This window comes from Scaptodrosophila lebanonensis, unplaced genomic scaffold (assembly GCF_003285725.1).
Source record: "Scaptodrosophila lebanonensis strain 11010-0011.00,11010-0021.00 unplaced genomic scaffold, SlebRS2 tig00000001-arrow-pilon, whole genome shotgun sequence".
NCBI lineage: Eukaryota > Metazoa > Arthropoda > Insecta > Diptera > Drosophilidae > Scaptodrosophila > Scaptodrosophila lebanonensis.
This window is the reverse complement of record NW_022060529.1, coordinates 24889580-24904723: the sequence shown is the minus strand read 5'-3', so window position 1 is coordinate 24904723 and position 15144 is coordinate 24889580. Positions and strand designations below refer to the sequence as shown.

Sequence of the window (15144 nt, the reverse complement as noted above, 5' to 3'; positions counted from 1 at the left end):
GTAAAATCGCTGCTCATGCGCTGCCTCTGTCGGCAGCGCTGCCCGCAGCTGTTGTTGTTGTTGCTGCTTTGGTTCAACTTTGTGCTGCATACATACACGCATATAAACACGCATAGGTACGTGATGTAAATGTATGCTGTTTAAACTGAACATAAACATGTATTCTAATTTAATTTAATTAATTATTTTAATTAATTAATTCATTCATTTTTTTTAATAATTTAATTTTTAAAATTTTTTTTTTTTTAATTTTTCCTTTTTGTGGAGAGTACAGGCTATTTTACTGTCGGGCTTGCTCGACTGTAGCGTTCTATCTTGTTTAAATTCATAAATAAACGTTCCAAAGTCTACTGTTAAGTGTTGGATGAAAGGAATATTGAATTCATCGACTAAGCTCATAGACTATACATATTAATTTAACTAATTATTTATGATATAATATTACAGTATGTATATTTTTATTTGATTGTATATGTATATACTTTAAGAGGCTGTCAGGGGGCCTAATGATCTTCAATTTTAATGTACAGTAACTTTCTTCAAACAATATATTTCACTTTCTTATTTTTTTTACACTTTCTTACATTTTTACTTACACATACGTGATACCACATTCCTGTTTTTAATCACAGTATTTGAAAACAAACGTCCACTTATTCCTATACTTATCTTACAACATATATGTTTAGTTAGGAAAATATTGTAATAATTATATAATTTCTTTTTCGCATGTGTATTTGTTACCAAAATTTTATCGGTGTTGCCTTTTTTTTATAAAATATTTCTTGAGCATACGTTGTTGGCTTAATGTGTCTTTTCTTTAATTTTGTCCGAGTGTTATTCTATATTGGATTATATCTTGTCGTTGGCAACTCAAGAAATTCATTTTGTAGCATTTGCGCCAACCAACTTACCTGACAACTGCATCGGACTGGCTTATAAATTTGTATCTTATACTGAACTCGAAAGGTTTCTCGTCTCGTATATTGCGTGGCGGATGGAATACCTGCAGATAGCAGAAAAGAGAATAAGGAAATAAATAGCTTGCATTTCGCTGGCATGCCGAAATGAGTTTCAAATTGAGTGTGGATATGCCCGCATTTATACATATTGCCAAATACATACAGCAGGTAAGTAGGCAGGCAGGGGAGCAGGCAGGCAGGCAGGCAGGCACACAGACGTATAGAGATATTGTCCTTCTAGTCTCGCGTGCCGGCAACTGCATGCCTCGAAGCCCAATTGTATGCCACACAAAAGACGTGCAGACGTGAAACAACTCGGAGAGCTGCCATTGAAATATTTATGTCTGGAAAGGGAGCAGCGCACGAAATAGAAAACAATTGCCTGCAAAGCGGTGGAAATTTTCTGTCGAACTTATGACAATTTGGCGCTTAATGAGTTAAGCGGAAACTTGTCGTCGAAATTGTCAGTACACAGCGCATCAGCGACATATAGTAGACACACACCCATATCAGACGCATTCATATTCACATGAAAGCGCAAATTTCTGTTAATTAAGCTGCGTGCAATCTGTGCGGCACGTCGTCGACTGGTCATCACTTGCAGCAATTTCTTTTCCTCGCACTCGGCGAGCTCTTGGCAGCCACTTGGCAAGCCCCGCATGCACCGTTGAATTTTTATTAATTTTCATAATTTATGTGCTTGCCCTGGCACTAGCGACGTATGCGCAGCGTTGGCCGATACTGCTGTCCACTTGCCCATTTATGGGCGGCGTTTATTTAAAAATTAATCAAAAAGTGGCAATGTCGAGAGTGGATGCTCAAATAAATATTGCGTATACGTCACGTGATGCTGCTGGTGTTTGGCGGAGAATGGGAGCGTGAGTGTAAATGCGAGCATGGCGGAAAGTTGTTCAATTTTAAATTATATATGCACTTCAGTTGTCGCTGTTTGGCTCACGGTGAGTCCCTCTGTCCGCGTCGTCCACCCACCTTAACCGACGCTGTCACCGTGGATGTTTCGCTAAAGTACAATTGTGGTCCAGTGGCCTTGCCACACCACGAGCCGCCTGTGAACGGACGTCCCAGTTCGCTGAGCTGCAAAAAAAAAGAAGAAAGAAATCAGAAAGTGTAAATAAATAAAATTTAATTAATTAAAAATAAAGTTTGTCAAGGAAAAGTTGTGAAAGCAATTTGGCAGTGTTTTTGTGTGGGTAAAAGAGCCGGAGAGGTGGTCCTATGAACTACTTTCGCACACTTTAAAGCACACTTTTTGGCATGCGGCACTCACAAGCGCTGTATGTAGGTGAAGTCTGCTCGTAACATTCGCAGTGTTTATTGATTTTATTGGCTCACACAAAAAACACATCCTTTATGGATGGCGCTGGCAAGTGTACAACGCATGCAAAATTAATAAACGGGTTGCATTTAAACTTATGCTGCCTCGCCATCGCTCTCATCCACCCACCTAGCATGGGCAATGGATTATGTTTGTTGTGTAATGTTTATTTTCAAATGCGGCGCCGTTGCCGTACACTATAGTATGTTCTATATTTGATTGTTTTTCCTTCGCCAGCAGAGGCACCAGCAACACCAACAAGTGTAACAATTGCAGGCACTCAGCCAGCAAACTGTACAAAATGGCATAAATTTGTGTGCTGTTGTAAAAATATAGTAGTTGGCAAAAGTTCTGCAGGTCGGTATATGCAATTGCAAATAAAATAATGTATCCATTATTAATAGCTGATGCCGGTCATCGACTTTCATTTGACATTGGACGAAACAGGACAGCAAGTCAGCATTTAAGTCGTTAATGGCGATATGCAGTGAACTGTTATTGCCTATGATGTTCCTCATTGCATTTGGTTCGAGCTTAGGCTTGGGCTGCTCGTTAGTAGTTGGCTCGTTTACAACTTTATGACGGCTTCTCGACTGTCACTCCACAATTGTCCAATGCCCCTTGCTAATCCCGATCGTATTTGGTCCGTGTCGTATGCGGTTCCAATTGATTAAGTCCTCAGTTAATGGGTTATTTGAACTGCAAGCTGACGAAGTTCAACCCGGTATCTATGCTGGGTCGTGCCTCGGGCAACCTCAACACAAACAGCAATTTTTGCTGTAACTGCACTCGTGCTAGGGCTTGTACTTGTCCTCTGTGAACGAACGGGGCTATAACTAGCCAATATTTGCAACTGGTTAGAGTTCATTGCTATCATATGAATGTTGCAAGTCCGTCCCTTTCTAACTGGCCGCTGTGGTCAGGGTCCACTGACTGGCGTAATGGTAATTTTCTGATTTCGATTTTGTGTAAATTCATTGCAGTCTCCTTTCCTCTATCTCTATCTTATCCTTTTCCATCGTCCGCTGGCCATTCATTGTTCAACACTGACCAACAGGCTGGAGTTCGCTTGGAATTCGATCTAGCATGGTCAGGGGGGTATTTCTTGTTGGGCTGCGGCTCTGTTCACATTTTTCATGGCGGCCTCATCAGCATCCAGCCATGCCGGTTGACCCGTCAGTTAGGCCATTGTGTGCACTGGAGCGTTATTAGCATCGACTTCATAACGAATTATTGGACTTTCGCTTTGTGTCTCTGCGAATATACTTGCATATACATACACATACACAAGTATATAGAATATATATGCATGTATCTGCAGTTGCAACTCTAATATTTTCCGCTCTTGATTTAGTGTTGATTTAAAATTGATTACATTATTTTTGTAGTTGCTTCGCCATGTTCTGTTCCAGTCCCAGTTCTGCTCCAGTCCCAGTTACTCGTACATATTTTGTTAATTGATTGCACCAATGTAGACATTTAGGTTTAAAAATCGACAAAATGCAAATTGAAATGGGTAGAAGAAATTTTTGAAATGACGAGACGAAGCTAAATCTTAAGCTTTTTATTTCCCTTGCATAACAACTTCAATCAATATTCATATTCGTGTTGTTGTCAGCTCATAAAAACTGGATTTGTCGAGTTCATTACACTCTACAGGGAAGGGATTTAGCCGATGAAGAAGAAGTCTAGCCCCATATGCATTTAAGTCTCTCCGTAATAACTTTTTCGAGGGTCAGTCGATTATGATGAAACTTGTCCGAAACTTATGACTTACTTCACTGTTCTTTCGGTACAGAATTTTTATGAAAAACCTCCATAGCTGTCTAAATCGTCAGTCGTCTAAATCGACAAAAAATTACTCTTCAAAAGTTAGAATCCTGGCAAGATATGTATGCAATCGGTATGAAAGAAAGGCGATGATTTCAAGATAGAAATCTAAATTCACCTTTAGTGGACGATATTGAGATACATATGGTTATTACACCTAGATGCAATTGAGGCCCATAAATTAAATATTTTCTTCAGAATATGGGCAGAATAAAACATATTTACTCAATTCACTTCTAATTTATTTAAACTTACACAAAGACAGATAAATTATGTGAAAACGCAAGGCCAACAAAACGAGATAATATAAATATTCCAGCTTTTATAGTTTCTGAGATCCTTGCATTCATCCAGACAGACGGGCAAACGGACGGACAGACGGACAAACGGACATGTCTAGATCGATTTCTCTCGTCATGCTGATTCAGAATATATGGACTTTATGGGGTCGGAGATGCTTCCTTCTGCATGTTACATACTTTGCACAAACCTGATATACCCTTATTACCCATGGGTCCAGGGTATAAAAAAAATATCGTTACATAACCACCGTATTCATTTAGCTCCAAGGGACTTTTACTTCTATTTGATTAATTGGAATAGACCAAATCGAGGACACCGTTTTGACACAATTGGCGAGACTCAAGCCAAATCGAAGCAGGTACTAAAGGCAATTCCAGAAACTAATTTCTTGAATGGATTATTTTGAAGGAGCTTAAATAGATGTTAATATATAAATACAAATTGTGAAAATTATAACCATAATTTCGGGTCATACTGTACTCGTACATACTATATTTATTGCACATCGCCAATGAGCGTATATTTGTTTGTTGGCGAAGGAAAAATGAACTGATTTCAGATCACAGTTTCTTACTTTAATACCTATATACATACTGTATATCTGGGAATAATTCCATTACTTTATATTATTTGATTATTGAACTCAACTTCGGCTGCGATACTCGCAATTTTTTGCATTGCACAGTTCTGCAACCATATGCCCTTTTGAAATATAGATAGCCCAGAAGCAAATAATATACCCCTGCCGGGGAGGAGGTGTTTTTTAGATATTATTGGGTTAAATTTCTCCTATTTAGGCTTTCCTAGCTTATAAGGTTTTTTTTTTAAATTTTTATACATATATTGTTTTCCTATGCCAACAGTCAATGTTTGTTGACATAAATATAAAAAAAGAAAATAAATAAAATAAATGGCGTTTAAGCTACTGTAAGCGTATTAAAGTTTCATCACAGCATTTAATGCCACATAGTGCCCATTGTCAACCTGATGCAAGTTACGTGGCAGTTGCTGGCTATTGCCTGCCCCCCCATGCCAGGCTGGTATTCTCTTAACAATAAAATAAATAAAGGATGCTGCTGCCGTGTGTTTTTCAACTTAATTGTGCCACATTTTAAGCACATAATGCATTGCATGATCGCCCTCGTCCCGTTCTGTTTACAGAGTTCTGCCTGGCTTCCCACTCATGTTGTACTGAAATTTAATGCATTATCATATTCCATTAAATCATTAAAAATAAATTATTGCACATCAGCAGACAGCTTTTGTTTAGCACGATTTGTTAAGCATTTCGAAACTAGTTACTGGAGGTGAATGGTCATTTATAAAATCCCAACTTCTTGCACTAAGGCCTGAGGCCTCATAAATTCTAAAACAAACTTGTCAAGGCGCCAACAACAATCAGTGAAGCGTCAGTTTGGCGGATGAGTTACGCTAGAAGTGTGGAGAGTAGATTCAGGACTTGGATCCTGTGGGCCGCTGTCCTAATGTTGAATTATGAGCTTGTCTATCGCGCCAACACATACACATAAGCATACGAGTACACAGGCAACTTATATTGCTATTGACAAACTCAATGTGCTCTTGTCTTTGCCACTCGCAACAACAACAAAAACAGCAACAGCAACAAGAAGAACAAGAACACCAACAATGACAGCAGCTGCGACAACAACAAGAACAACAACGAGAGCAGCCAGGCATATCTCACAAATGGAAATGGGAGGGGCAGCAGTCGCTCTAAGCGGATGTTATGATTGTCAAATATTGAGTCATTTACTCAAGCTGTTTGGCCGTGTGTGTGTGTGTGTGTGTATATAATGCTCGTTAAAGCGAAAGGGCAGGCAAGGACAGCAACCTACGACCGGCCCGACTCGGACAACGATGACGACGACGACAACAGCGGCTGCTGCATATTGTTGTTGTTTCCATTGTTGATTTAGGGTAATACGTTTATGCATAAACTTTGTTATTTATGATTAGAAATATTAGCAAATAAACAGGGAAAGTATGGCCGGAACAGTTGCCCTGTCTAGCCGGGCAAATTTGAAGGCAACTTTAAGGCTGGCTGTTAAGCCTAAGAAGAGGCGTTAAATTATGAAAAATAATAAAGAAAAGGTCGCGCCAAGGACACACGAGCGCAGTTACTACGTTTCCTTAAGCTTTTTAAATTGGGGTTGAGGATAGGTTATGTTTTATTGACACTGATGTTACAAAATGAATGAGACAAGATGTCTAACTAGATTGAATAAATGATTGAGCAGAAACTGAAGTAAAATCAAAAAAAGTATTCTTGCAAAGCTGCATATGAGTAATTAAAGCCGTTCGACAGCCATTTTAAAGGGTTTTCTATACATGTAAGTGCTCCACAAGCGAAGGCTGTTGAGATGACAAAATACACCATAATAATACCATCTCATGAGCTATAATGTCTAAATAGGAGAACTAGCCAAATACACTAATATCTAATTCATGGAAATGGAAATTTATTTTGCGGTTGGGCAGCTATCCCCTTTTCAATCCCTTTTCAATTTTAAAAGGAACGTTAAAACACTAAAACCAGATACGTACAAAATACATAAATATACTTTTAGGTTGGCAATCTCACATATTATTTATAAGGCCCAACAAACGGAACTGCACTCAGTTAAAAATGTTGACCGTTAAAAAATGTAAATTGTTGTTGCTGGAACTCTTAATGTGCGATTTTTTGCCAGCACCACAAAATTCACCACGCACCGAACTGTAACTTGTTGTTTTTCCTGACAACACAAACCTGCGGTTAGTTACGACTTTATAAAAGGGGTGGAGCCACACCAGCGGATGTATTGTTAACAGGATATATAAAAACAAATAAAATTTCAAATATTTAACTGCATATCAAGCCGAGCAAAGAACGAAAACGACCATATGAAAATCTGGTGATGATGATACACGTATAAAAATGCTTTTTCACATTCAATTATTTTTTCACCCATAGTATCTAAAAATAAGGGCTTTCCAAATTTGTCGCAGCTAAAAGGTAAAGTACAACACAGACATTATGAGTATAAAGCGAGCATAATCCAAAATCTTGATAACCATCCGGAACAAGAGCATTCCGGAGACCTGAACATTAAACTCGATAGAGAAGAGATTACAGAACCACAACAGCCACAACAAAACATCAGAAAGCGCTTGCTTCATATCCAAATCCTCTTACATACCTTGTACTCAGAGTTATTCAACAAAAATACAGTTTAATAATTAATTGTAAAAAAAATTAGAATGAGATTTGAGATTTGATTACTAGTCCCTTAAGAAAATAAGCGGAGACTCAATAAATAAATAAAGAATATTAAAAAGAAGGTAAAGTACAATATGATGATGAGGCCGTTCGACGCACTATACCGACTCGTTGCATTATATTTAAGAAGAGTATGTATAATATTTGCTTTTTTGGCGTCTTCCACGCCCTCTTGTGGGCGTTACATACATTCGGACTAAACTAGTATTTAGGAAACTTTTACCAAATGCGTACAGGGTAAAAAAAGAAACGGAAAAACGGGGCGTGCTCCCATAAATAGAGCGAGCATGTCAAGAGCGAAATGAAACCTCAACACACACATTGGCCGATGAGCGAATATTGTATCACAGTGGGTCAGATATAAGAGAAAATTGCACTCCTTGAACAAACTCATATCGAGATGTTCATCTAGACAAGATCGATTTGCCCCATTCTCATGCTGACTACGAATATACATATATATTTATGGTAATGGAGATACTTCTTTTATCTTTACATACCCTATTTATCTTTCGGGTAAACAGTAAAAAAAAATGAACTTGTTACTTTGTGAGTATATTTTGGTGTATATAGTAGTACGGAAGACACAAAAGATACAAAGCTACAACCAACAGAATACCACATTGACCTTCAACTGAATGCTCATTTACCTACACGTCGAATAACTCAATATGCCCAAAATACTTCGAAGAAATTACATACCAGTCCAGTAGCTGATCTAAGGATCGTTCATTCATGCGCTAATTAAGCTATTAATAGAAGAATATAAATAGAAAATATAAAAAGAAAAAGCCCTTAGGAACTAAGATTCTGTCCCTGATTCTGTGCAAACAACCGACAGTTTTTCTTCCGAAACCTCTTTTGTCACAGCTTTCGATAAACTGCGAAACTTTGGATGATCTTTTAAATCCGACTTGTATCACGTTGAATTACAAATTTGAAACAATATCAAAAATTAAATGGCCAGCACAGCAAAGGTCATAACAAGGACAAATTGTGATTTGTCATAATGAAGTTCATTACTTCATTCTTCAGACTCTTCGTGTAACCGTAAGATTTAAAATGTCTGCTTCAAAAAAGAAACTGCTTTCGAGCAGCTTTTCCCTTATTGTCGTATCTGTATAATAATTGATATTTATTGAGGACCCCCTATGGATCAATATAATATCAAAATGTTCGAATTCAATGTTTTGCTTATCAGACGGCGAGCATACAACTAGTAGAATAAAAGCAGCGGCGCTTCTATCCAAAGTCCATGACGAACTTCTGGATGCAAATAAACATTAGGAAGTACATAGTTTGTTTGTGTTCCAGTTCCAGCTCCTTTAAATGAATTCCACATCTGTAGAGGAAACCTAACACTTTACATCAGAGAAGCCAGCTTAAGGCAACTGAAAGGCAATGAAAAGTGTGCAAAAAGGCCAAGCGTTGAAAGCTTTAACAAACTCCAGCTTCTACATTTAATGTATTATTACAACATATACATATACACAAGTACATTGTACGTTTCTACAGATTGCACAAGTCAATTACAGGGATTTTGTACATTTTATTTAGTTGGCTTTAGTTTTACTGCCATGGCCATTAGAAGAGGCGTCAACCCATGGGTGGTATCCTGCGCCCCCGATCATTCCCCAACCGGAAAATGCCTTACAAAGTAGCAATGTCCATAGGCAGGAGCCGCAAAAATTCTGATAAAAATATACAGTGTTAAAAATACATAGCGCTAGAGTTTTTCCTCGTTCGCACTCACATCCACGTACATATAGTATACTAGTATATGTATGTACGAGTATAGTATATATAGTATGGCCAGATTTTGATGGCCGGCCGCACAACAAGCAAATGATACGGCCAACAGCCATCGTGCTGATGTCACAGCTCATGCAGTGTTGGGGTCGTGAATGAGCATGGGTGGTCAAGCGGGTGGTAGGGTAAACGGGTGGTCGGGAAGGCCGGGAAGGCCAGGCCATGCGCACAATTCAATTCAATTTGCTGGGCTAATGTGGTATTTGTCAACAGAACCAACAGAAAATTACAGAATTACTCGGACATTGATTGAATTGAACGAGCGAGCGAGAAAGGAGCCAGTGAATCGCATCCACAGAGCCGAACCCTGTCGGAGGGTGAATGTGAATACCGGAATGACTTACAGTGTGTGTGTGTGTGTGTGTGTGTGTGTGTGTGTGTGTGTGTGTGTGTAACTGCGTTGGTGTTGCCTGGCATAAAATTATAGTCAACGTAAGTTCAATAGCAAACAAATGGAGTGCAAACGCTGCACGCTCCTAGATCGGTGAGTTTTCGTGTTGGGCTAATGGCACAAAATGAAGTGGGCCGAGATGCCATGGGAGTCCAATGTGGTGTGAGCGGATTGGCCAAAACATTTCAACTTCGACGCTACACCTGCGCTACATTAGCTTTAATAAATTTAATTCAAACTTACCTGCATAAAACCCTCGGGGCAGCCGGGCAGCTCCCCGGTGGGACTCAGATTCGCCTCATAGCCGTCGACATCCGTATCCACCATGCCCTCGTCGAAGCGTCCCACGGTGAAGCCATCAAAGATAATCTGTGTGCGAGAATAGGATGCGAAGTCAACTTTAATCATTTATCATATAAGAAACTAAGTATATTTTATGTCTTCTAGCTTCAGTACGTTAAGTTAAAGTTATGCAAATAAAATTCAATCGCTATGTCCGCCAGTGCAGGACTCAGCTAGCTCCGCTTTTATTTTGCGGAATGTTTGCATATTTGATTGGTCATACATAAGAAAAAGAAAACACTCTGCTGGGCAGAGCTAGAGCTGAGCTCATCTTGGTACGGCAACGTGCAGAGCTCAACTCAAGGTCAAAAAATGTAAAAAACAAGCAACGCACAGACCAGGACAAGAAGTCAACTGAATCAGAAAGCGATGGAGACTAGGCAGCGGTTACCAATTCAAAGTCTTTTCCGGCTCTTGCAGAGTCATGTTGAGAATCCTTTTGATACTAAGGCCCGCACAATACACTCTTATTCAGTATACTCGAATATAGTATTTTAATAAAATATGCAAATAAACGTGCCTGTGTGTGGCATTTGTAAATTGAGCAAACACTGCAATGGGGTTAAACTCCTTGACAGGCGGCAGCCGCAGGAATTCATGAATTTTTAAAAACCAACACCCGAGCAACAGTCACATACGGGAAAATAACAACAGCAATAAACAGGCAGGGTCCCACCTAGTTTCAAGTGAACTTATTTTCAATTTCAAATATTAAGAGTGTTTTCCGAACAAATTCAGTAGCGAGTTTGGCTCTACTCGTATACAAACGTGCCGCTCTTCATTAGTAAACCTTTTCATAGGTGGATGTAAATGCCTCTGCAGTTGAGACTTCTATTCTTCAGCCCCCGCGGCTGAGCCTCTCTCGACCGGAAGCTCGGGACCTCTGCATTTTCGAGTTATTTATGCTGCTCATTGGCAGTTCGGACATGTTTTATTAGTGTGGAAACCTGCAGGAAGTGTGCCAAGCGCTTACACATATGTACTTGTATTTATGTATAGTAAGGAAGTTGCGTGTCCTGCAGACCGTGACGAATACCTAATTTTGGTTCGTGTTATGGAAATGAAAAAACTGAATGCATAAATACATTTAAAATGAATATAAATAGCATTACAAGTAGGACACAAATTCTATAAGATCTGGTAGAATAATATTGATAAGCTTTCATAATACACTTTGCTGTTAGTTGAGTAATAAGAATCTTCTTTCCATATAAAAAACCACTATTGAATAATTCTGTTTTTTTTTCTCAAAGGGTAAGAGAAGGGAGAAGATTTTTGATTAAAATGAATTTGATCTAGCTGTCTGTTCATCTGTTCGAACGATTTCAATAGTTGGAAGAATGCGCGAATAATTGTTTCAAGTAAAAGGGTTGCTTCATGTATCGGTTATTTTAAATTTACGGCTAACATCTACAACTCTTGTTATTTTTACAATTTTTATTTAAGTACATATGTACATGGGGTTGGTTTTAGAAACTCACTCTTTTGCCACATTTTATAAATAACACACATTATATAAAAACACATTTTACAAATAACTTATATCTGAACTTATATTTTCTATGATTGTGGTATTTTCATAAGATGGGGTAATTGCTCAAAGTAATAATCCTCATTTTCCATAACATATTATATCTTCAAAATATCAAGCATATTTTCGACTTGAATTAATCAATTTTTGTAGGTAAACCAAAATTTCTGTAGTTCTTTAACAAATTTGTAGTAGCCAGATATTTTTGGTAAGAAACGTATTATGTCCAATTCTTTCTTCCTGTGCACATTGGGTGATATTGTATGTATTTCGCGCCGTATATTTTTCAATTCAGCGGCACGCGAAACTGCCCAACGAGGACAGCCTTTAGGTGCAAAAATAATACTATATATGAGTATACTATATAGCAATGAGGCGGCTTTTTCCTCGATATACATACAAGTATGTACATAAATCAACGCCACCCAACCACTTTTATTATTATATTTTAAACATAATTTTTTATGCCGTTTTTGTTATTTTTGTTTTATGAGGAAATTTTGTTTTTATGTTTGCTGCAGCATTCAGAAAATTGTATTTGTTTTGTTTGCCGCTTGATTTTGTTTATTATTGGGTTTGTAGGTTCATTCTCAGAATTTTGTGCAATTTTTTGTATGTTTCTAAACGAGCATAGCCACATTTATAGCTATAATTTGAGCTTTTGTCTGCTTCTTTAATCATGTTATTGGTATCAAGTATTTAAATTGTCAAATCTCAGAAATCCTAAAGGAAAAAGCGATAATTGTCTCCATTCACCCGAATTCTGACAAATTTTGTTTGGAATGCTGCATTGATTTAGATTCTAGCAATATTTTTGAAATGATCATGTGCTTATAGAACATCTAGCATAATATCTATATATCAACTGGACAAATGTCTCTAAAGTAACTTGAAGCAAGTGTTTACTTTTTTCGACCATTTATTTTGAGTGGCTTGCGGCTTTAGGCCACAACATAATTGTTAGCTTAATTACAAAATACCACACTAACAGTTTCAGTTTACAAATTATTCACAATTGCATAACGTGAAACATTTAAATATATAATTGACATCACTAAATAATAATAATTTGCTAATAACTTTTCTTAGAATTGACCGAATTGAATAAAATTCAAATGAAATGTGGACGCTATTGACGAAATTCTGTAGCGGGGGAAGGGGGGGGAAATTAAAAAAAAATAAAATAAACTCGTCCTTACTCGGACCTAGGAGAATCTGGATGACAACTTTGGTTATTCTAGCTTTTATAGTTTCTGAGAACCTTGCGTTAATCCAGACGGACGGACAGACGGACGGACGGACATGTCTAGATCGATTTCTTTCGTCATACTGATTCAGAATATATATACTTTATGGGGTCGGAGATGCTTCCTTCTGCATGTTACATACTTTGCACAAACCTAATATACCCTTTTTACCCTACGGGTACAGGGTATAAAAACACAAACTCTATCTGCCTAGTGCTTAGGGGAACCTGAATGTCAAGTTTGGTTATCCTAGCTATTGTAGTTGCTGAGATCCTTGCGGTCATACAGACAGACGGACGGACGGACGGACATGGCTATATCTATCTCGTCTTGTCATGGTGATCAATAATCCTCCTTCTGTGTGTTACGTACATTCGCACAAAACTAATATAGCCTTTTACCCTTTGGGTGCAGGCTATAAAAAGTGTTATGCTTTTCCTTACAGGCTGCCTATCAAAACTATTTTAAACCTAAGAATTCTGTTGTTCAAGAAAATTCACTAGAAAAATTCTATAGAATAGTAATCATGATTTGAGAGAGAGTGAGCAAATGGAAAATATAAAGGTCTTGGTCAATTGCTTCGTGTATAGCTTAATATGAAATAAGTCCAAGTGTTAAAAAATTAATAATAAAATGAAATAAAAAATATTCAATACAAACATTCATAAGTGGAGACAAATGTTTTTACAGCTCCAACAACATACATTTACATCAAAATCGTACATACATAAGTGCGTGCTAGTAGGCAGTACAGAATTAAGTCATAGCATCAACAACAACATCTGCCTGTAGAGCAGCTTTAATTTACGGATATAACTTCTTTTTAAATTGTTCTATCAAACTTAACATACGGATACATCGCTAATAAATGTAATTACTAAATTTGAGTTCAAAATTCCATGAATTACAGCAATTATGGAAGGGTGCATCAGAATACAAAAACAAACTTGGCCTGCCTAGGGCTTGGTTATTCAAGCTTACTTACTGTACTTTCTGAGATCTTTATGTTATCATACAATATCGACTCGTCTTGTCGCCTTGATCCAGAATAGTGGGGTCTGCCACTCGTCCTTATTTCTGTTACATACATTCGCAAAAAACTAGTATCCCTTTTACCTTGTGGGTACACGGTATATAATGCATGCCTTACTCAAAATAGCATAGATGTACACCAGGATGTCATCTATGTGGGTCTATTTGTGTCTTTTACAATTATGGCTTTACTTGTAAACGTATGTACACACTGCTAGAATAACCGAACCTGACATTCGGATTCCCTTGTCCCTGGGCGTAACTAGTTTTTGTTATTTTCCAGATGAATTCGATCGGATGAAAAATATAACAATTCTGGAGCCCCTATTTCCCCTTTTGAAGCCTGAATTGCCCAAAACGACCTCCTTGTGGGCACCTTTACTGTAAAAAGAATCTGGTGTCCAATTCATTCAGTCAGTCAGTCGTGGCAGACTGTTTTGTGTAAGCGAGCAGTGTTAACAAAGTTAGCTTTGAGCTCCAAGAGGCACTCTGACATGGCAACAGAGATGCTTCTAACTTACATGGTCGTAAGTAAGGCGTCGCAATTTTGCCAGCATCGTCAACTTCTCACCATCGCCCCCTTGCCTGCTGCTTCTCTGCTACTCCGATGCTCTGCTGCTGATTTTGCCGTCAAGCAAATTGTATGAAATCAATTATTTTTGAAATTGCAATTTTTCTGACACCTCGCAAACATATTTTGAAGCGTGTCTAATTTCATTGCCAGCGCCGGATGTGCACACTTCCTTAAAGGTACGAGCAATAAAGCACAAGTTCGCCAAGGTTTTGAACGGGTAGAGAAGGAGCATAGACATTGGCATCGTCGTAATGCTAATTAAGCACGCATATAAGGCGAAAGCCTCGAGCCAAAGTCAGATATGTATTGGGGTCGACAATATGAGGAGCCCTGACTGTAGGGGGATATACGACTGCATGGTATATGTATGTTATGTTATGTACATTATGTATACATGTGCTTCGAAATATTTCACCGGGTATTTATGCGTGACAATGTCAGCGATGTGGATGGAGCCATTCCCAACGTTTATGTTTTAGAGATGACATAATACATCTCTAAAATGTT

The 15144-nt window shown here is 38.1% G+C and overlaps 1 protein-coding gene across 1 annotated transcript in view; it reads right to left on the bottom strand.

Annotated features, from left to right (window-relative positions):
• The window catches only part of LOC115623825, a 91866-nt gene that overhangs the window by 54562 nt on the left and 22160 nt on the right, over positions 1 to 15144 (bottom strand). The window contains exons 4-6 of the mRNA XM_030518373.1: positions 10155 to 10280; positions 1953 to 2057; positions 915 to 1006 (exon numbers count right to left, since the gene is read on the bottom strand). Coding sequence (XP_030374233.1) covers positions 915 to 1006; positions 1953 to 2057; positions 10155 to 10280 — 323 coding nt within the window. The remainder of the gene's footprint in view (positions 1 to 914; positions 1007 to 1952; positions 2058 to 10154; positions 10281 to 15144) is intronic.